General features: G+C 43.9%; 1 protein-coding gene across 2 annotated transcripts in view; it reads right to left on the bottom strand.

Annotated features, from left to right (window-relative positions):
- Window positions 1-23,969, bottom strand: part of LOC137347099 (angiopoietin-2-like) — a 218,154-nt gene that overhangs the window by 51,618 nt on the left and 142,567 nt on the right. For both annotated transcript variants that reach the window (XM_068011190.1, XM_068011191.1), the window contains one exon: window positions 21,336-21,502. In XM_068011190.1, the coding sequence (XP_067867291.1) occupies window positions 21,336-21,502 (167 nt within the window). The remainder of the gene's footprint in view (window positions 1-21,335; window positions 21,503-23,969) is intronic.

Below are 23,969 nucleotides of genomic sequence, written 5' to 3'. Positions count from 1 at the left end.
AGAGAGTGAAAATAGAGATAGAATAAACCCTGAACAGCTCTATGCTTCCCTGATGCCTCCCGCCAGATGCTTCTGCAGACTGCAAGGGAGAGGAGGCATATTCTCTTCCTCAGGGATGGAAGGAGGAGACCTGGCAGCCTAACCAAATAGGCCTGGCTTCAGTTAGCAGAGGATGTCAGCAGCCGCATGGTATCACCATGAATATGGATCCAGTGCCGGAAGCACCTCAATGACCTCATCAAGGCAGCGAAAGTGAGTACCTCTTATGCCTTCATCTTCTTGGGCCTTGCATCTGGCGAAGCAGGAGGGTGTGTTGGGAGGAGAGGGATTAACCTCCCCCTCCCCCAGATATGGACAAAGGGTCAGGGGATGCATGCACACTGACTGCAGCATGGCGATGTGGCCCTGCAAGGAGACCCCTTGTCATATCAGAACTTCACAACGTCCCTGGAAAGGGGCCACATGCAGGAGGCATCTGTGTGCCCCCATTAATGGCAGCTGGACTGCCACCAACCTATGAATTGGGGTTGTTCTCACGAGGTGGCCAACAGCTTCCTTCCCTCTGCCTGCAGGGGAAGACAGCACACAATCGGAGAGAGCAGGCCAAGACCAGTAGTGAGCTTCCCTTTCTCCCTGTACTAACTCTAATGGAGGAGGAAGCCTTGGAGTTGGCTGGACCTCAGACTGGCTGGATCGTCACAGATGGAGAGGCAAGGGCACCTTCTCAAGACAGACAGTGAGTAAGGTCATCATGGGGCACAAGGTTGCATCTGCAGCAATGGAGCCATGCTGCTCATCAGGCATCCGATGCCCAAAGAGGTCTGCATCGTAGGGATGTTTGCAATGTCAGGAGGGGAAGCCCTTGACCCTTCAATGTCTCTGTTCTCTCACGTAACTCAATCGCTGCCTACTCAGACAGCGTCCGAGCCTGCAGGAGAGCCTAACACCTTTGAGGGGGAGGAAGGAGTCTCGATGGTCAATTGTCCAGGAGACGGGGTCCATGCTAAGCCCCAGGCTCATGGCAAGCCTCTGGTGTCTGCAGCAACAAGGGAAATGCTGCAGCAACAGATCAGGTAACATCTGGCAGAGATGTCTAAGGCAATATGTGTCCAAACACAGACAATAGAGGAGTCCATCCTGGCCTTTAGCTCAGCATTGTCTCTGCCTGGTGCATGATTGGCACCCTCCATTGAGAGATTGGCGGCTCTGATGGAGCATCACATTCAGTAGAACACTCAGTGTCTGCAAGACATTCATGCAGACCTGCATACTGACCATGGGCGCAAGGCAGCAGTGGCAAGGCGAGATGGGGACAGGTGACCTCAAGTCACCGCCAGGTCCTCTGCACACTCAGGTTTTTTTAAAATTCATTCATGGGATGTGGGCGTCACTGGCTATGCCAGCATTTATTGCCCATCCCTAATTGCCCTTGAGAAGGTGGTGGTGAGCTGCCTTCTTGAACCGCTGCAGTCCATTTGGGGTAGGTAGACCCACAGTGCTGTTAGGAAGGGAGTTCCAGGATTTTGACCCAGTGACAGTGAAGGAACTGCAATATAGTTCTAAGTCAGGATGGTGTGTGACTTGGAGGGGAACTAACAGGTGGTGATATTCCCATGAAAATGCTGCCCTTGTCCTTCTAGTTGGTAGAGGTTGTGGGTTTGGAAGGTGCTGTCTAAGGAGTCTTGGTGCAATGTTGCAGTGCATCTTGTAGATGGTACACACTGGGGCTACAGTGCGTCGGTGGTGGAGGGAGTGAATGTTTGCAGATGGTGTGCCAATCAAGCGGGTTGCTTTGTCCTGGATGGTGTCGAGCTTCTTGAGTGTTGTTGGAGCTGCACCCATCTAGGCAAGTGGAGAGTATTCCATCACACTCCTGACTTGTGCCTTGTAGATGGTGGACAGGCTTTGGGGAGTCAGGAGGTGAATTAATCGCCGCCAGATTCCGAGCCTCTGACCTGCTCTTGTCACCACAGTATTTATATTGCTACTTCAGTTCAGATTCTGGTCAATGGTAATCCCCAGGATTTTGATATCGGGGGATTCAGCGATCGTAATTCATAATAAATGGGTGGGCTGAGTGGGATTTTTTAAAATTCATTCATGGAATGTGGCATTCGCTGGCTCGGCCAGCATTTATTGCCCATCCCTAATTGCCCTTGAGAAGGTGGTGGTGAGCTGCCTTCTTGAACCGCTGCAGTCCATGTGGGGTAGGTATACCCACAGTGCTGTTAGGAAGGGAGTTCCAGGATTTTGACCCAGCGACAGTGAAGGAACGGCGCGAGAGTTCCAAGTCAGGATGGTGTGTGACTTGGAGGGGAACTTGCAGGTGGTGGTGTTCCCATGTATTTGCTGCCCTTGTCCTTCTAGTTGGTAGAGGTCGCAGGTTTGGAAGGTGCTGTCGAAGGAGCCTTGGTGCATTGCTGCAGTGCATCTTGTAGATGGTACACACTGCTGCCACTGTGTGTCGGTGGTGGAGGGAGTGAATGTTTGTAGTTGGGGTGCCAATCAAGCGGGCTGCTTTGTCCTGGATGGTGTCCAGCTTCTTGAGTGTTGTTGGAGCTGCACCCATCCAGGCAAGTGGAGAGTATTCCATCGCACTCCTGACTTGTGCCTTGTAGATGGTGGACAGGCTTTGGGGAGTCAAGAGGTGAGTTACTCGCCTCCGGATTCCTCGCCTCTGACCTGCTGGTGTAGCGACGGTATTTATATGGCGACTCCAGTTCAGTTTCTGGTCAATGGTAGCCCCTAGGATGTTGATAGTGAGGGATTCAGCGATGGTAATGCCGTTGAATGTCAAGGGGAGATGGTTAGATTCTCTTTTGTTGGAGATGGTCATTGCCTGGCACTTGTGTGGCACGAATGTTACTTGCCACATCAGCCCAAGCCTGGATAGTCCAGGTCTTGCCGCATTTCTACATGGACTGCTTCAGTATCTGAGGAGTCACGAATGGTGCTGAACATTGTGCAATCATCAGCGAACATCCCCACTTCTGACCTTATGATTGAAGGAAGGTCATTGATGAAGTAGCTGAAGATGGTTGGGCCTAAGACACTACCCTGAGGAACTCCTGCAGTGATGTCCTGGAGCTCAGATGATTGACCTCCAACAACCACAACCATCTTCCTTTGCGCTAGGTATGACTCCAGCCAGCGGAGGGTTTTCCCCCTGATTCCCATTGACCTCAGTTTTGCTGGGGCTCCTTGATGCCATACTCGGTCAAATGCTGCCTTGATGTCAAGGGCAGTCACTCACACCTCACCTCTTGAGTTCAGCTCTTTTGTCCATGTTTGAACCAAGGCTGTAATGAGGTCAGGAGCTGAGTGGCCCTGGCAGAACCCAAACTGAGCGTCACTGAGCAGGTTATTGCTAAGCAAGTGCTGCTTGATGGCACTGTTGATGCCACCTTCCATCACTTTACTGATGATTGAGAGTAGTCTGATGGGCGGTAATTTGCCGGGTTGGACTTGTCCTGCTTTTTGTGTACAGGACATACCTGGGCAATTATCCACATTGCAGGGTAGATGCCAGTATTGTAGCTGTACTGGAACAGCTTGGCTACGGGTGCGGCAAGTTCTGGAGCACAGGTCTTCAGTACTATTGCTGGAATATTGTCAAGGCCCATAGCTTTTGCAGTATCCAGTGCCTTCAGTCGTTTCTTGATATCACACGGAGTGAATCGAATTGGCTGAAGTCTGGCATCTGTGATGCTGGGGACTTCAGGAGGAGGCCGAGATGGATCATCAACTCGGCACTTCTAGCTGAAGATTGTTGCAAATGCTTCAGCCTTATCTTTTGCACTGATGTGCTGGGCTCCCCCATCATTGAGGATGGGGATATTTGTGGAGCCACCTCCTCCAGTTAGTTGTTTAATTGTCCACCACCATTCATGGCTGGATGTGGCAGGACTGCGGAGCTTAGTTCTGATCCGTGGGTTATGGGATCGCTTAGCTCTGTCTATCGCATGCTGCTTACGCAGTTTGGCATGCAGGTAGTCCTGGGTTGTAGCTTCACCAGGTTGACACCTCATTTTGAGGTATGCCTGGTGCTGCTCCTGACATTCCCTCCTGCACTCTTCATTGAACCAGGGTTGGTCTCCTGGTTTGATGGTAATGGTAGAGTGGGGGATATGCTGGGCCATGAGGTTACAGATTGTGGATGAGTACAATTCTGCTGCTGCTGATAGCCCACAGCGCCTCATGGATGCCCAGTTTTGCATTGCTAGATCTGTTCGAAATCTATCCCATTTAGCATGGTGATTGTGCCACAGAACACGATGGACGGTATCCTCAATGTGAAGGCGGGACTTCGTCTCCACAAGTACTGTGTGGTGGTCACTCCTCCCAATACTGTCATGGGCAGAAGCATCTGCGGCAGGCAGATTGGTGAGAATGAGGTCAAGTATGTTTTTCCCTCATGTTGGCTCCCCCACCACCTGCTGCAGACCCAGTCTAGCAGCTATGTCCTTTAGGACTCGGCCAGCTCGGTCAGTCGTGGTGCTACCAAGCCACTCTTGGTGATGGACATTGAAGTCTCCCACCCAGAGTACATTTTGTGCCCTTGCCACCCTCAGTGCTTCCTCCAAGTGGTGTTCAACATGGAGGAGTACTGTATTATCAGCTGAGGGAGGGCGGTAGGTGGTAATCAGTAGGAGGTTACCTTGCCCATGTTTGACCTGATGCCATGAGATTTCATGGGATCCAGAGTCAATGTTGAGGACTCCCAGGGCAACTCCCTCCCTACTGTATATCACTGTTCCACCACCTCTGGTGGGTCTGTCCTGCCGATGGGACAGGACATACCCGGGAATGGTGATGGCAGTGTCTGGGACATTGTCTGTAAGGTATGATTCTGTGAGTATGACTATGTCAGGCTGTTGCTTGACTAATCTGTGGGACAGTTCTCCCAACTTTGGCACAAGCCCCCAGATGTTAGTAAGGAGGACTTTGCAGGGTCGACAGGGCTGGGTTTGCCGTTGTCGTTTCCGGTGCCTAGGTCGATGCCGGGTGGTCCGTCCGGTTTCATTCCTTTTTATTGACTTCGTAGCGGTTAGATACAACTGAGTGGCTTGCTAAGCCATTTCAGAGGGCATGTAAGAGTTAACCACATTGCTGTGGGTCTGGAGTCACATGTAGGCCAGACCAGGTAAGGACAGCAGATTTCCTTCCCTAAAGGACATTAGTCAACCAGATGGGTTTTTACAACAATCGACAATGGTTTCATGGCCATCATTAGACTAGCTTTTAATTCCAGATTTATTAATTAAATTCAAATTCCACCTTCTGCTGTGGTGGGATTCGAACCCATGTCCCCAGAGAAATACCCTGGGTCTCTGGGTTACTAGTCCAGTGATAATATCACTACACCACCGCCACCGGGAGGCAGAAGTCTGCCTTGCTAGGGAGGAGGAGGAGTAGGGAACAGCCTCCCGCTACTGGGGGCTCCTCTCAGGGTGCTCCCGGTGTGGGCTGCTGCTCCTCTGCCCCTCTTCCAGCATCGCCAGATCCTCCTTCATCCCTGCTGACAGAGGGTGCGACTGCTTCTGTGCAGGAGGCCCTCAGAATGCCTGGCCTTCCAGACCTAAGGCATCTAGTGGATGACCACCATGGTCATCCCTAGCCAAGCGACAGCAAGGTCAGCAGCCTGCCTCTATCTCAGCTGACAGCGCAGGGGGAGCACCTCGTAGGAGTTCATGTAAGAGAATAATGAAGTGCACATAGAATCATGGGGTTATTACTCAAGATTGTGTCCTTTACATGCAAAGGGTAGGGCTTGTTATAAAGGTGAACAAATTGTTTCTCTAAAGCATAGTCGACCTCCCTCCTCTTCCATCACCTGAGGAGGCAGTCTGCTCTTTTTCATCATTGCTCATTGGCTCCCCTCTTTGCAGCGCCAGGTTGTGTCGTGCACAGCAGACTACCATGATATGCGAGACCCTCGTTGGGGCATACTGAAGAGCTCCACTGATCTGTTCCAGGCAAACCAATGGCCTGCTCTATGGTTGCTTGCATTGTCCTGTGGCAGGTGTTGCACCTCTCCTCTGCATCCGTGTGTGGGCTCCTCAGAAGTGTCAGTATCCAACTCCTCAGTGGGTAGCCCTAGTCTCCAAGGATCCATCCCTGAAGGCAGGAGGGAGGCCGGAAAGTTCTGGCAGCTGGCACTGCCTCAAAATGTAGGCATCGTGGCAAACTTCCCAGGAAGCACGCACAGACCTGCAGGATCCATTTACGGTGGTCGCAGACCTATTGTACATTGAGGGAGTAGAAGCCCTACCTGTTGATGAAAGCCACTGGCTGGGTTCAGGAGTCTTGATGGCCACATGGGTGCAGTTGATGACACCCTGCACCTATGGGAATCCAGCGATGACCCCAAATCCAATGGCCCTCTCAGCTTGAGACTTGGGATCTGTGTGGGTGTGCACATTGTCACCAGGCCTCCTAAAAAGGGAATCGGTGACCTCTTTGATGGAATGAGATGGGCCACAGACTGTGAGCTCCCACACATGTCCCCATTGAGTCTCTGGAATGATTAAGAGGTGTAGAAGTTCAGTGCCATGGTGACGTTAAGTGCCATTGGCATTGGATTTCCACAAAGTCCTCTGGACACAGCTCATTCTCATCATGGCACAGCCTCCCTAGAAAAGCAGAGGCTTTGTTGGCACATCTGTAGGTAGTTGAGCCTCGACATGCAGACCCTCTCTAGAGGGTACATTCTTCTGCATCAGGGAGCCACCTCTCTTCCTCCTTGCGCCCTTCTCTACTGTCTGGAGGCCACTGATGACCCTCCTGTGGGCTCACAGGCCACTGCAGGTGCCTGGTCTTCCCTCCTGCTCTGCTGCACCTCCTCTTCAATGGTGTTGACAAACCGTGGATGAATGAAGCAGATGATAGGTGACCTCTCCTTAAATGTAACTCCTTCACTGCCAGCGGCCCCCACCTTCTTTCCCCAACTTGTGAGCTTTACCGAGATGGCACTTGCCCGTTGCCCTCCCCTTGCAATGGCCCCCCCAGCAGCTCAGACACCTTTCCCCTCATTCCTCATGCAATGCGCAATGCCCACCCTTTGTCACGCTGCCAGGCAGTCGATGGTTGCCCTCCCGATCACTTCCCCTAGCAGCCAGCCATGCTCTCATACCTCCATGTCGCTTCCTTGAATGAGGCGAGCCTCTGAAGCCCAGTGAAACCTGTGTGCCGTTTATAAAATTCAATCCCAACCATAAAATCGCTTTCACTTTGCCTCTTAACTATCTTAATTACCTGCCCGCTGCGTCACCGTCAGACGTTCGCCTACCATCGTCTTGCCACCAGCGATAAAATTGGGATGGGACGTCATGGCGTCGGACTTCCTGCCGACGTGTCCCATCCCGATTTTATCTCCCCTCATGCCTCCATTCCCATCCCCTGGGTCTGCTAAAAATTCAGCCCATAGAGTACAAAAGCCAGGAAGTTATGCTGAACCTATATAAAATAACACTAGCTCAACCCCAATTGGAGTACTGTGTTCAATTTTGGGCACCATACTTTAGAAAGGGCATGGAGACTTTGGCGAGGGTACAGGAGAGATTTACTAGAATGGTTCCAGATATGAGGGACTTTGATAGACTGGAGAAGCTGGAGTTGTTCTCCTTTCAGAGAAGGCAAACAGGAAATTTGATAGACGTGTTTGCATTCATGAAGGGTTCAGATAAAGTATAGAAAGAGAAACTCTTTCCAATGGCTGAAGGGTCAATAACCAGATGGCACAGATTTAAGGTGCTTGGCAAAAGAACTCGAGGCAACATGAGGAAAATATTTTTTAAACGTGTGGCTAGGATTTGGAATGCAAAACCTGAAAGAGTGGTAGATAGAAATTCAAAAGAAATTTTCAAAAAGGAATTGATTAAAACCTGAAAGAAAAAAAAATTGCAGGGATAGGAGTTTGCAATTTCTCCCTGTGACAGCGTGGGTTTCCGCCGGGTGCTCTTGTTTCCTCCCACAGCCAAAGACCTGCAGGTTGATAGGTAAATTGGCCATTGTAAATTGCCCCTAGTACAGGTAGGTGGTAGGAGAATTGTGGGGATGTGGTAAGGAATATGGGATTAATGTAGGATTAGTATAAATGGGTGGTTGATGGTCGGCACAGACTCAGTGGGCCGAAGGGCCTGTTTCAGTGCTGTGTGACTCGATATGGGGAAAAAGGAGAGGGGTGGGATTAATTGGATTGTTTTGTGAAAAAGCTGGCACAAACTTGATGAGGTTTCTGTGCTGTACTATTCTATGAATTGAGCTTTCACATATTTGAACATCAACTTATAATTACATATTTACACAGTCTGAAAGAAATGTGCTTTACTTCTTATGCCACCAAAATAACCCTTTGTTTGGCTCCATCCCCTATAGTTAATGTCAAATCTCAAGTAAATGGATTTGGTTATGTTCATCTGGATTTTATACACATTGCTCTTCTTTTTTGAGATATTTCCAGAGTAATTTTCACCCTTGCAGAAATTGTTGGCTTTATAATCTACTCTCTTATTAGTAAATCCTCAGGAGGATGCCATTCAATCTCTCACTGCGGTATCAATTCAAGGTTGCAGCCAGCCAACGCTAGGTTTCTCATGGACAATGAAGTACTAGATTCCAATTGCACTGTGAAGTGCAAGCCACAGCAAATCCAATGTTGGCTAGACACTGTGCCTGACCTTGGCTGTGTAACTCCTGCTGAACTGTGATCTCATACCAGCATGAAAAACAGCCCACCTCTGGGGTAGCTGCGAGTTCAGAGAGCCGTAATTCAGATCATGATATGAACTCTATTAAAGTAGCAAAAGCTGCAAAAAGGATTCTTGGTCACGATATGGGACTTTAAACCAACATGCAGATTGCTGTCATCGAAAAGATTAATCCCCTTTTAACAATGTTAGCATCAAGCAGTCCTGGGTCAAATTTAACACATGCTTGATGAAATCTCTGCACTCTGTCCCAATATGTTGCAACAGCACTCCCCTTAAGTGTCCTATGCTGTACCATTGCATCAGTTTCCAACACCAGACATCACTGTGGCCTCTTTGAGTGAGTCTGTCAATTTAGTGCTAATTTGAGGACAGTTCTGTGCTTGAAACTGACAGCCATTTATTTTAAGTAGATTAATGCTTCCATTAAAATGCCAGAGTGTGGAAAAAATGCACCCAATTTGTTTTCACTGTTTGCCATTTTAATAGAGGCAGTAACCCATTTAAAATAATGGATTGTCATTTCCCAGCACAAAACTGCCCACAAATTAGCACTAAATTAACAGTCATCGGACAGAGTTAAATGTTTGTCTTACATTATCAGCAACATTGCTGTCTAGTCTGTAGTCAAGGTGCTCTGCTAAATCAGTCCATGGTTTAGAAGTAGGGCATTCTTTAGATACTTCACTTTGTAGAATCTCGAGTGAAAAGCTCAAGCAACTTGCTTTTTATCATTATACTGGATGATTGCTATCATTTTCCTCACATAATGAAGAAATGTATTGGTTCCTTAGATCCTATGGGAAATGATTTTAGGATTACTTAACTCAATGCAAAGTAACCATGGATCCAAAGCACAAAACTACCCAAAGTCAGAATTAATTACTAACTTCAGAAAGGTGACAGGATGGCTAATGTAAGAAGCTTTTTTGAGATTGAGACTAAGGCACACTCTTGGCACTGAACAAGGTGGGAAATTCACTCTGCATCTAACTGAGGCACATTGTGCACTTGACACTGCCAGATTGTAACCAGGTGTCAAAATGCAATTGCTTCATTCCCCTGAAGTAAAACTCACCTTGAGGAACAGAAAAATCAGTTATAATAACTAAAAATAAAGCAGAGACTTGTTTCGACTTTATGTTGAAATGATGATGCAAGTGCTTCTGTTTACTACAGCAACTCATTCACAAAACATACTGCGTAAATGGTCATTTCATTAATTCAACACTAATACTTAGCATTGTTCCAAATACATTGTGCATAGTTAGTTATCTTTGGGGAGTTCCAGCTTCTGACTGCAAAGCAACACAACATAGCAACAGATTGACTGGCAGTGAAGCACCATGCAATTTCACTTCTTGTTTCTTACAAGGCAGTTAGTCACAGGTAATATTTCCAACAAATGCATATGTGGGAAAGACCTACTATTGGTAAAAAAGTAGGTGTGGCCTCAAGGGGCCAGTAAGATAGACAAAGATCGTGGAGCATTTTGATAACAAGCTGTTCAGCGTACTAATGCGGTGATGGTCACTCAATTTGTACCCGAACTCTGCTGCAGCAAATTAACCAAAGCTTCAAGCTCTCCCTCATAACAAGAGGGGGGGTCAATGTTTGTCCTGGGATTATTAATTAATTTACTTGAGCTTAGTTTTGCCGAACACTGGAAAAATAAACCAAAAGTGGTAATTCATTGACAAGGATAACACATTGAACTGAAAAGAGTGAAATGGGTTTCTGAAGCAGTTAGATTTCTTCCTCAAAAAAAAGGATTGAAGGATATGGCGAACTGTGCAATTGAGATCTCATAAAAGACGGTTAATGCCTTAACTTATGGCTAAAAAGTCTTCCAATTCCCCAATTTTAGTGCTCAGAGTTCATACAGAGGAGAACAACAGAACGGAAAGAACATTTCTTGAATAAAATAAAGGGAAAAGACACTGAATTCATTGTTCGAGAAGCATGGAGCCATCTTGGTCATTGTGAAGGTAAAATAACTTTGTGAAGTTGGTAATAATGGAGTGGAGCAGAGCAGGGTATAGAGTATGTTTAACACTGAGAATCCCAATGTACTTTGTGCACAAAAATGATAAAAATACTACTTATATTGAACTGCTATTACTCACAAAAGTTATTTATTTTTCCAGATGATTCAGTCTGAGTTACATGAATCCATTGTTTAGAAAGTTTAAAATCTCCTAAAAAGTAATATATTTAATTGTCAACATTCAAAGCACCAGCTATTGCACCCAAGACACAAACACATCACCAAAACAAATAAACTCCAAATCTGAAATTAAAAGGAAAATGGAAATGTTGGAAGTACTCAGCAGCACTGTCCATATCTAGGAGGTTCCAGTCTGGACCCTTCCACATTCTGATCAAGGATCTACACCTAAAATTTACCCATTATCATTCTAAGATGTTGACAGAACTCTTGGGCTTTTCTAGTATTTTTGTTACGAATACAAAAGGAATTGTCTCAGATGTCTAGGTGACACTGCCTGTTTTAAATGTTACCGAAATATTATATTGAATACTAAATGCATTACCAGTGAGTTCTAATTGACATGACAGATGGTCATAATACACAGAGGAGCTTCAGATGACATTGTAAACCATGAGAATGAAGCTTGGGCAACATGTAAACATCAATTGAGCCCAGGTGTATTATAACCTTAGGACAAACTCTCAATCATTTATAAGATATAGGTTCAATTATCCATTAAAAAATTAGAAACTTTGAGCTTTGCAGAATATACCATTTGTAATCTTCCTCATTATTATCCACTATGATTTCAATAGTTACAGCACAGTTTTACATCAACAGAAAATAGATGGCGATATGAGCAAATTATGATCAGGATTGTAATAATTGCTATGGACGTGATGAAAGGATTCTACTTAGTAACACATTTTCCCCCAAATTGAGTAATAATACCATGTAAAGACCATTGAATTACTGGCTGTGGAATCCTTGGTCAGGGAATCCATTCTTTGTAGTAAAGGTCATCACACCCAGGATCTATCTACATTATAATTTATGTGGTGGTAACTGCTTCAGCAAATGATTGTCAACTCTGTATTACAACTTCGACACGAGGGACAGAATTCAGATGATAATAATAGACCAGAGCTTGCAGGAGCAGGGTATCCCATGGTGTGCGTCGTTAATTCAACATTTTCATGCACCCTTCAGCTCAGAAAAATTTTGACTTGTAAGTTACTGGAAGTGTGAGCTGCTGTCGGTGTGGTGAGGGTGGCAGGGCTTTTGGGAGCTGTGTGAGCAATGAAACCAACAGTATATCTCCATAACCAATGAGATTTCAGGAAATAGAGAATGAGGCTGAATGACAGTCAAAGCAGGTACAGAAAAAGAAACAAAGACTGGATTAAGGGAAAGAGACAGAAAGAAAAGGAAAAAATGCATTTGTTGTTTAATTCAAGTTTAATGTGCAAACACAGCAAGTTCTTAAAAATAATGGGAAAGTTAAGGCTGAGATGCCGCTTACAGCCATAGAAAAGTTACGGCACAGAAGGAGACCATTCAGCCCATCATGTCTGCACCAGCTAAAAAAACTAGCCGCCCAATCTAACCCCACCTTCCAGCACCTGGTCTGTAGCCTTGCAGGTTATATCACTTCAGGTGCAGGTCCAGGTACCTTTTAAAAGAGTTGAGGGTTTCTGCCTCCACCACCGATCCAGGCAGTGAATTCTAGACACCCACCACCCTCTGGGTGAAAAAGTTTTTCCTCATGTCCCCTCTAATCCTTTTACCAATCACAAACCTGTGGCCCTTGGTAACTGACCTCTCCGTGAGGGGAAACAGGTCCTTCCCGTCTTCTCTATCTAGACCCTCATAATTTTTTACACCTCAATTAAGTCACCCCTCAGCCTCCTCTGTTCTAAGGAAAACAACCCTAGCCGATCCAATCTTTCCTCATTGCTGCAACTTTCAAGCCCTGGCAACATTCTTGTAAATCTCCTTTGTACTCTGTCTAGAGCAATTATATCCTTCCTGTAATGTGTTGACCAGAACTGTACGCAATACTCCAGCTGAAGCCTAACCAGCGTCTTTTTTTTATTCTTTCATGGGCATCACTGGCAAGGCCAGCATTTGTTGCCCATCCCGAATTGCCTTTGAACTGAATGGCTTGCTAGGCCATTTCAGAGAGCAGTTAAGAGTCAACCACATTGCTGCCGGGCTGAAGTCACATGTTGGCCAGACCAGGTAAGGGCAGCAGATTTCCTTCCCTAAAGGGCATTAGTGAACCAGATGGGTTGTTACAACAATCGATGATGGTTTCATGGCACCATTACTGAGACTAGCTTTCAATTCCAGATTTTTAATCATTAATTGAATTTAGATTCCACCAGCTGCCATGGTGGGATTTGAACTCGTGTCTCCAGGGCACTAGGCCTGGGCTTCTGGATGACTAGTCCAGTGACATTACCACTCTGCCACCATCTCCCCATATACAGTTCCAGCATTACATCCCTGCTTTTGTATTCTATACCTCGGCCAATAAAGGAAAGCATTCCATATGCCTTCTTCACCATTCTATCTACCTGTCCTACCACCTTCAGGGACCCATGGACATGCACTCTTAAGGTCTCTCACTTCTTCTACTCTTCTCCATATCCTGCTGTTTATTATGTATTCTCTTGCTTTGTTTGCCCTTCCCAAATGCATTACCTCACAGTCTCTGGACTGAATTCCATTTGCCACTTTTCCAACCACTCAACAAAACTATTGCTATCATTCTGGAGTTTACAGCTATCCTCTTCACTATCACGATCAACTACACGGCCAATTTGTGAGAAAAAAAAATGATGGAAGGGCATAAATCTCTTCTTCACCTGAACTCGAGGGCTCATTTGCACATTAATTGCAATGTGTTGTGAACTCGCTGTTATTGGGCCATTGTCTAGGAGAGAAATGCAAAGCTTTGCTATTGATATTGTTACGAGACGGGTCTAGGGGTTCCCCCTCAGCCTTTGCCTGGTTTAACTGTAAGAGGGTTTAATTTTAGAAACACTGTTTTTAGCCCCCCCTTACTGAATCCTGGTTCACTGCTCCAATTGTAAGACAAAGAACTCAAATAGGTTTCCTTAGATTTAAACGAGAAAGGTAGAAGTTTATTAATCTTAAATTCTAATCTGGTTAACGATTACGAATATGTGACAGGACTTGAGAGAGAGAGAGAGACAGGCTTCCTTTTTCCAGCTTCCAGTTCAAACATCCTTCTGAATTCCAACTGTCCTTTGGCTGGTTCAAAAAACCTGGACCAGCCAGTTAGTCATGTGACCAGTTGGTGCAACCAGTCCTGGCTCTGTGGACTGTATCATCTTTGCAGGGCCTGGAATGTGCTTCCTTACATCTTCAATGTCTGGTGATCAAAATTCATTTGGGTTGATTGGAGCAAGGAATAGTCCTTTGTTTCCACAAGCGGCATCTCTTAGTATGCAAATGTCCTTCCAGCCCAATGTCTGGTGATCTTCAAACGAGTCATTTCTTCACTCCAGCAACAGTTTAAAATCAATGTTCATATGACAAAATTAATATGCCTCATTCTTGGCAGGTGGGGGCCTGCATGACAATATCCTGTACAAGTTATTTTGGCCTTTTACAGAACATTGAGTTCCAGCTACAACAGTTCTCATGTTCCTGACATAAACATGGTAGTTTGGCTCAGATGCCAACAATGCCTGTGCAGCTTTTCTGGGCATGATCATATGAGGACTGGCAGCCAAACAACATCTCTGTCTTGTTGTAAAGGATCCTAAGGGTTTTTAACTGAACTGAGTCCAGGAGAAAGAAACTGGTTTTCTTTGTAGCCTGCCAAACAATGTTTTGTGCAACACTGATATTGTTGACTTGGACAAATAGAGTTTTCTTTGGTTGGCAGGCTTCAGAAATCTCTCTACCCCATATCTGATGTGATCCAATACTTGTTCATTACACCTGTCCTTCAAAAAAAAAAGCAAACCTGTCACGTCTCATTTAATAAACATTGCTGATGTATTGCCGGGTGATGGCTGCCTAGAGATACATTCATAACTGTACTCTCAGGCACACGAAAAACAATGGCATAGATTTTGCATTGAAATGACAGTGAAACTGTCAGCCTTCACCATCATTACTCCACTGGAACTGACAGCATCTTCTGGAGTCTGCACATGGGCAGAATAATGCATAAATCCAGAAGTTGCTGTCAGTGATTCTACAATTCTCCAGAGGATGCACTGTTGAGGGACTCCCCGACTGCAATCAATGGGAAATCTATGAATTGATGAGAACTTCCACTCTTGCATGGTTAGCCACACTGGAAAGAAATCACAGAAGGTAGCCATTCGGCCCGTCGTGTCTGTACTGGCTCTCCGAAGGAGCAATTTACCTACTGCCACTCCCATGGCCTTCTCCCTGTACCCCTGCACATTCTTCCTATTCAGATAACGATCCATTTTCCTCTTGAATGCCTTGACTGAACCTGCCTCCACCACACTCTCAGGCACTGCATTGCAGGTCCTAACCTCTTACTGCGTGAAAAAGTTTTTCCTCATGTTGCCATTGCTTCTTTTACCAATTACACTAAATCTGTGCCCTCTTGTTGTCAATCCTTCCACCAATGGGAAGCTTTTCCCTATTTACTCTGTCCAGACCCCTAATGATTTTAACACCTCTAGCAAATCTCCTCTCAACCTTCTCTTCAAGGAAAACAGTCCCAAATTCTCCAATCTATCCACGTAAATGGAGTTCGTCATCCCTGAAACCACTCGTGAATCTTTTCTGCACCCTCTCAAATGCCTTTACATATTTCCTGAAGTGTGGTGCCCAGAACTGGATGCAGTACTCCAGTTGAGGCCGAGCCAGTGTTCTATACAAATTTTACATAACTTCTTTGCTTTTGTACTTTATGCCCCTATTAATGAAGCCTAGGATGCTGTATGCTCGATTAACTGCTCTCTCAACCTTTCCTGCCACCTTCAATGACTTATGCACATAGACAGCCATGTCCCTCTGCTCCTGCACCCCCTTTAGAATTGCACCCTTTGTTTTATATTGTCTCTCCGCATTCTTCTAACCAAAATGAATTACGTCACACATCTCTGCATTAAATTTGGCACCTATCCACCCATTCCACCAACCAAAATCCTTGTGAAGTTTTACACTATCCTCCTCACAGTTCACAATGTTTCCAAGTTTCGTATCATCTGCAAGTTTTTGAAACTCTTTTAAAAAGTTACACGTTGCTGAATGAAGTGTAACTGGGTTTTTAACGGGGTACTAAATTCATAATTACTGCTAAACATTCTCTTTTGGCCCTAAAGCTAATTTTATATTTGTGGACTGTCTCTTTTTTTTAAAAAAGCACATTTTTAAAATGTTTTTTAAAGATTGTTTCTTTTTGTTTTAGCTTCCATAATATTCTAAATCATAATCATTTACTTCGGTATCAGAAAATTTAAATTAAAGGCGAAGTATATGATGTGCTTTTAACTTCCTGGCTTGCTGTGTATGTGAATACTTGAATTTGATTGGCTGCTTACTGATATTATTGCTGCACCCACCGAGAGGCCCCCTTGGCGTAGCACCGATTTAAACTGCCATTGGAAAAGGGGAAGTCCACAACACAGAGATCGCTAGATCTTTGTGGGTAAATTTTTTCAAGGACAGTGACAGGTGGTATTGCTTTGACACTGACCACAAAATCTAGCTCAATAGTTCAATGGGTTTCCTGTGTTGGGGTGGGATGTTACACACTTAACATACTTGGTGGCCAGAAATTTTCACCCACTCCAGGAACAGGCTGGGAGGCTGTGGAGTGGGTGGGGGGGGGGGGGGGGGGGTGCAGCGGTGAGGGGACACGGCATAAAATCTGTTGGGATGGCAGGTTTGCTGTGCCCATCACCTTACTAGCAGTGGGGGAGATGGCAGGTAGCCTACCCACCCTTAGGCCAATTGAGACCCTTAAGTAGCCAATTAAAGGCCACTTTAGGGCTTCTTCCCACCACAGCTGGTATTTTACCAATCGCGGATCGGCACTTTGCCACCTGAGGAGGTTGTCCAGTAATACCTGGTGGCTTCCTTAGGGGCTGGAAGGGGACCTTCCTGATTGGGCACCCTGTGCCCCACGCATGGCCCCCCGGCAACACGGGCCACCCCCGCTGGAATACCACTTCCTTCCCTCTCCATCAAGCCTCCTCCCCCTCGCAGGGGGCCTGGATGATTGGCCCCATGAGCCCCACTCCACTAACCTGCTTCTGAGGAGGTGTCCATGGTGCCTCTTCTCATTGGGTGCAGTCCCAGTGGCCACCTCTGATTTGCTGGCAGCTCTTTGAGGTGGGACATCCTGCCTCAAAGAGATGGAAGGCACAACTGCAGGCCATTAATTACCTGAGCAATGCTTTTATGGTCAAGTGAGGAGGAGTTGAAGGGCTTCCCTCTTTTCTCTCTCCTTCTTTGACCACAACAGGTTTAATTCTTTCTGAATGTGGATGTACTGGCCAATTCAGTAGGTGTTTGATTACAAACTTGCTGTGATCATAAGAAGAAATAATTGAACAGGTTTTCTTGAGTTTATCAAAGAAAGAGGTTAACTTTGTTGTACCTATACTGAACTAATGAAAATAAACTATGCGCCAACTTTCACTTACACACAGAGTAAAGGTTTACACACACACACACAAATAAGTTACAGAGTGGGGAAAGGTAGATTTGTTGAGTTAGAGTCCATAGAAAAAAGGGGTATACAGTCTGTGGCGTTTGGTGATTCGTCTGGCTTCTAGCTGAATTCGGTGGTCCTGAGGCTTTTCATTTAATGAGGTAGATGACTGGTTCGGTGGGTCTCTTGGAGACAGTGATGTGGATGAATTCCTCCAACGGGGCTTCTGATTGTAGCCAGAGTATGCAAAGGTGGTCAGTCAACAGGCAGAATTCAAAGCTTTTAAGCTAAAATGGAGAGAGAGAGAGAGATAGAGAGAGAGAAAGAGAGGCTACCCTTCTTGGGTCTGCATGTGTCAGAGTCCAGATGCTTCTCCTTGCTACTGCAGAGAGACACAAGTTGAAAACCACAGATGGGGAGAGTCTTGTGACATGACACTCAGTGATTCAAGCTTATTAGTTAGCAGTATTTCTTCTTGCTAAAAGAAAAAAGAACAAGCAGTTCCCTTAAACTTCCTGGGTCTTGGTTCTTGCTGGGATGAGCAGCCATTTCGTTTCTCTCCTCACAGGTCTTGCAATGTCAGATACAGTGTTGCAAATTATGTGGCCACCTTAAGCTGCTTGCAAAGTCATCTTTTATTTGTTCTTTTTAAAATTTCTTCAAAAAATATAAATTCAGATGTGCAGTCAGTGGATTAAAGAAAATTATCATTTATCAAAGCAAGATGGCAGAGGCCAGAGTCCATGGTGCCTCTTCCCACTGGGTGCAGTCCCAGCAGTGGCCACATTTGATTCACCAACAGCTCTTGGAGGTGGGCCGTCCTGCCTCAGTGTAATGGAAGGCATAACTGAAGTCAATTAATTGCCTGAGCCACGCAAAATGCAGTTGTAGCTTCCAGGGCTGGTGAAGGTGGGCTCACCCTTGGATTTTCAGCCAGTGGGCAGAGCCACCACCTCCTCGTGATATTCAACCGATGTATAACAATGCAGAAATGGGCAATATCCATAGCAGGCATCATACACATGAGATGTTCAAAACACTATAACACTACAAATCTTCAGGTTTGGTCAAGTGGCTGGCATAAGATCAGCTGGCAACCCCAAGCCTCATTTCAGTGAAACTTGTAACTTTAGATTTTGCTATTTTACCAAAGACATTTATATTTTTGATCAATTACTTGATGTTAATTATATAGAAATTCTCAGTTGGGAATTCCCTCCTACATTCAATACCAGAGTTGATAACCCAATGGTACCTATTTTTCTTATGTAGCTATCGTGTCTCTTTATATATAAATCCTGAAACAATGCACTCTGGCTATTATAATTCCAGGAAAACTGCCCAATTTAAAGGCAAAGAAAAAAAGAGAATTTGTTTTTCTGAAAAATATCTTTGAGTTAAGCTGCCATTTTCATAGGGCCATTTATCAGAAGCAGCTATGTATTTTCTTAATAGACATAATTTCAAATAAAGATTACAAGCTGCAAAAACATTGCCTTTGGTTTCAGAATATTTGGGTTATTACTTCTTAAAACTGATAGACCTGGTGTAAGGAGATTAATTCTGACTATTAGTTACTCAGCAGATTGAATGTTAATATGAACAAATTATTACTGAAACTGAACTCTACAGGATCTAAGCATCACTTATGTAGAGCGAATGTTATTCTAGAGACAAGACTAATGCAAATTTTTTTATAGAATCATAGAGTTATTTACACCATTTTGACCAGTTTTCAAACAAAAGAAAAGTACATTTGTATGTTGGGTTTTTAAAGGAAAGTGTATTCATACAAAGGTGGTTAAAATACGGACGAGTTAGGCATTGAAGCTGTTTCTGGAAAGACTGAAAAAAATAAGCAATTATCTGGTCATTAATAAATGTCTAACATGCAATATGTTGGAAATTCTCTGATCTTGATATCTTAACAGGAGTTGGCTGGCATGGGCTCTTCTCCTTTGGTTGTGAAGGCTGAGACAAAGTAGGATCAGATCATGCACTTGCATTAAGGTTTTAAAAAGCAGAGAGCTACTAGGGAAGGCTTTTGCCCTGACCAAAAAGGTTAGGATGCAGGATGGTAACTAGTCGTTATTTTAATTTGACCAAAGCAGATATTTTTTGGCCAAAAAATCAATTTTTGCGGTTAGAGGTTAAACCGAGGCCTTGACCGCCCTCTCAAGTGAACGTAAGAGATCCCAGATCACTATTTTGAAGAAGAGCATGGGAGTTCCTCTGGTGACCTGGTCAATACTTACCCCTCAACCAACATCACTAAAAAAACAGATAATTTGATCATTATCATATTGCTTTTTGTGGGAGCTTGCTGTGCGCAAATTAACTGCCATGTCTCCTAAATCACAACTGTGACTACACTGCAAAAGTATTTCTTTGGTTGTAAAACGCTATGGGGGTGTGAAAAGCGCTTTATAATTGCAAGTTCTTTTCTTCCTGATATGGGGATCATTCTGTATTATTTTTCAAAAGCAAGTTATACTGATTAAATTAAAAGTGAGTCTAATCATAAGTCTTACTCTATTTGTTCACTTGCTGTCTGAGAAACAATTTATTCTGACCATATCTTGCTAAAGAATGAATAGACTGCTTATAGAAAACATATACACAAAGGCACATGCAAAAGACAATAATCAGATTATGCATCAAGGAGGAACAACATATTGTTAAGTATATTCAGTTACAATTTACAAGGCAGTGAAAGTCAATGGCGGAATATAAGGGATACAGGATCTATTTCAGGGAGTGGCTGGCACTACTGAACCCGAGAAGGTGAACACAGCAGATCCAAGTTATTTGCAGTGCTCATGAACAAAAATTGAATGTTCACCTCCAGCAATAGTCAGGCAGCACAGCAATAAAATGTACTTGAGAGAAATAGAATCTAAGTTTATGCCCATGACCTTGCATACAACATATTCTTGATCACATCTATGTCATAGGAGATGACATTCTACAAATGCACGACTATCTCTATATTAAAAGAAAAGCCATATTAACACGGGGTACCAGTCATCCAGTTTAGCTAAGTCTAACAAAAGGTTTTCATTGAACACTTGCAAAAAAATTCTAACGGACCACATTCCTTATAACTACTTAGATGCAAAGCATCGGATGTGTATTGTAGGCAGTTCCTCCGTGACGGTATGGACTTTATCTTAAGATCAGATCGGACTGAGTAATCAATCATTTTTATCTCACTTTGGATTATGGTCCACCATTCTAAGATATATTTGCAGATTACTTCAGATTTAATAATATTTTAAAATGAGAGAAGTTACAAGATATAACCCACAGGGTAGACTTTATTAATTCTAAAACCAATTACTTGGAAGGTTAAGCTGCCCTTGAAAGGATTGTACCAAAATTGGTCAAGAGTCAACTATTGCTAAGCAGAAAAAAATCACTCCATTTTAAAGGTGGCTGCATATCCGATGTATTTGATATTTTGCACTGGTTACTGAATATTGGTAATGTGGCTAAACAATACACATCCAACCATATTGTGGTCCTGTTATGATATAAATAACAACTTGTACTTAAGCAATGTCGTTAACATAATTAAAAAAACTTGAAAAGAGCATAATCAGACAAAAATTAACATTGAGCCAAAGGAGGAGACATTGGGACAGATGACAAAAATCTTGGTCAATGAGGTAGGTTTTAAGCAGACTCTTAAAGGATTACAGTGGTCTTTAAAATACCAAAGTGAGGCAAGATTATGATGAATCATATACTTGATTTGCATTTTATGAATAAAACTGTATTATGACAATTTTACATAATTTACCACATAGTGATCTTACACAAAAGAATATCCAGCAAGATATTATTTGAGATTCATAACTAAGTTGACCAGGTTTTGGGTTAAGACAATAATTACCAACCTCTGACCATCTGCCCTATGGTATTAAGTCAAGTCAACCCGAAACTCTCAAATGAAACTTACTGATACTTCTGCTCCTCACTTCCCAGAAAGAAATGGTCAAAGAAAGCAAATGCTTCATTTCCATTCCAGTCCTTCAGTTGAATGCGTAGAACATGAGGAGACTGGCTGGTAAGCAGGTGAACAAATTCATTTCCGAGCCAATATTCTCCTGAGGGGTCTCCGAAACCCTAATGAGAAAATAATTGTAAATAATTATTAAGAATCCCCGCACAAGAACAGAAGATCCTGACCCAGATGGAACAAGACTTTATGAATAGCTTCTTTGAAAAGTATCTACACTTAAATGTATTTGCTTGTGAATTGTTAAGATAAAGTGACAATGTTATCTAAGGCTAATAATTCATATGGCTGCAACAAAAACTGATAACTCTGCTGATAATTAGCATGGAATAAAATTGCAAGATAAATTTCCTGCAATTTATTCTGGGATCTTTTGTTTAAAAAGGGATGGTGTGGTAATGGGCCCTTCTAATGCCATCTTCAGCCTAAATGTTGAGGAAGAACGAGCAGTAGAGATTAAATACCATTTTTGAGTAAATAACATCATGCTCAAGTGGCAGAAGCATTTGGTAAGTATATTTTTCATAAGGACTATCTCCAGTAAAAGAAACTCGACCTATCAAGCAGAAAGATGTTGAATGGCAACTTGTTCTACCTTTGCATAGTCAGAAACAGGACAAAATAGGCTACAACTTACTGCAGGAAGATCACAATAATGACATATAACATAACTCTTGCACATTATCTATGGGCTTATTAACCAAGATCAAATCAACCTCAGTAGTAAGTGAGCTAGTTTATCCACTGATGAAAACATGCCATATCGAAGAAGCTTATTAAATTGCTTATTTTGTTTCCATTAGTTTCAAATTATGTACAGGATGGTACTGCTGACTTTCGTCCACAAGGAACCAAACCAAGATTACCCAAACAGATTTTATTTAGGACCCCTGTGGATAGTAGAAAGGAGAGACTTTTATCTCATCAATCCAGGTTATTTAAGACCTGGGTCGGAATTTTATATTACCATCAGCGGGCAGGCGGCTCAGTACACCGAGGAGGCTGCTCAGTAAAACCTGGCAGCCTCCTTGCAGGCTGGGGTGGGGGGGGAGCTGGTTGATCGGGCACCCTGTGCCCCACAGAAGGCCCCCCCCCACGGCCCAACTGCCCCCACTGCACTACATTCACCTCCACTCCAACCCCCACCCAACCCACCAAACTGACCCTCCTTGCCTCACTGGGGCCCGGCTGATTGTCTCTGGTGAGGCCCCACACATTTTTTCCAGGGCCGGCATCCCTCTTGCTCCTCTCCCTGTCTGCAGTCCCAGCAGTGGCCATCGCTCCCAGTGGCGCTGCTGGGACTGAGAGTTGCCGACCCGATGATTGGCCGGCAGCTCTTGGAGGCGGGACTTCCTGCCTCAGAGGGGCGGAGGTCTCACCCGAGGCCAATTAAGGGTCTGGGCCAGGTAAAATCATAATATCACTCCTTTTTGGCTGGTGGGCAGGGCCTTCGTCCCAAAGTAAAATTCCAGCCTTGGTCCCTGGTGCATTAACTAATTGCATTAATTAATTCTTCTTACATTGCAATTTCTGTAGGTTGGAAATGTTCATTCGAGTGAAAATTAAATGCTTTCCAAAATTCATGAGAAAAATTATATGGATACACATAATGAATCTAATCACCAATATCCTATTTAAAAAGGCATCAATAACCTTGTCTAACTGTTGCTCCATCTTTGCTTCAAAATACACGACACAATGACATTTGCCTCATGTATAAAATAATACATTGCTACCCGAGTATGATGCTATACTAATGATAAAAATATTGAGCTTTTCAAGCTTGTCCAACTAAATTTCTGTCCCCAAGAACTGTTAACAGTTAATTGTTTTCATTGGTGGCTGTACAAACTTTCACACTGTGATATACACCAAGAAATAGATTTCGATATGACTGCATCTATATTTATACATGCAGAGCTTCATCCCACAATAATTAACATTAAAGTAAAATATATTTATCCTTGCAATTGCCATCAGTGAAAGACACGATCGTAGAGTTCTTCTGTGCACCATTATAGACATTTACACTCTGTCCCTCAGGGGCATTCACATCAAATCCTTAGATAAGTTAGCTCGAATCAGAAATATTTGTGACTGAACATAATCTCCTGGAACTTTGCTTTTTGTTAAGGAGTCAGAAAAGGAGTATGTTAGAGGTTTTCCTGACCAGACCTCAGGTTTTTATTCTGATTACTTTGTCTCTGTGTGAATACAGGTTTGATATAACTTGATCAAACTCAAACATTGACCACATTTTATCAGCATGCTTTGCAGGGCCAAAAGACCTTTTCAAAGTAAACTGTACTGCTCAATGCTGCAAGCTGTTTTTGACAGATAAGCAAGACTGTGGGCAGGAGTGAACTACTGAGACTGTAACTGGTACAAGGCATTCCTAAGCTTGATAAGGTGGATAGAGGATCTGGGAAACAACTCTTGACCATTACTCATATTGATGGGGAACTGAACTTGAGGGCAGGTTTTTACTCCATGGCTGTAGACGAAGAACTCAACATACTATTGGATATTTTGTATGAAGAAGAACCATTATAGGACAATAAGGTCTTATCAATA

The sequence above is a fragment of the Heterodontus francisci genome, chromosome 31, assembly GCF_036365525.1.
Source record: "Heterodontus francisci isolate sHetFra1 chromosome 31, sHetFra1.hap1, whole genome shotgun sequence".
Taxonomy (NCBI): Eukaryota; Metazoa; Chordata; class Chondrichthyes; order Heterodontiformes; family Heterodontidae; genus Heterodontus; species Heterodontus francisci.
The sequence above is the reverse complement of the archived record's forward strand: the minus strand, read 5'-3'. Positions and strand labels throughout refer to the sequence as shown.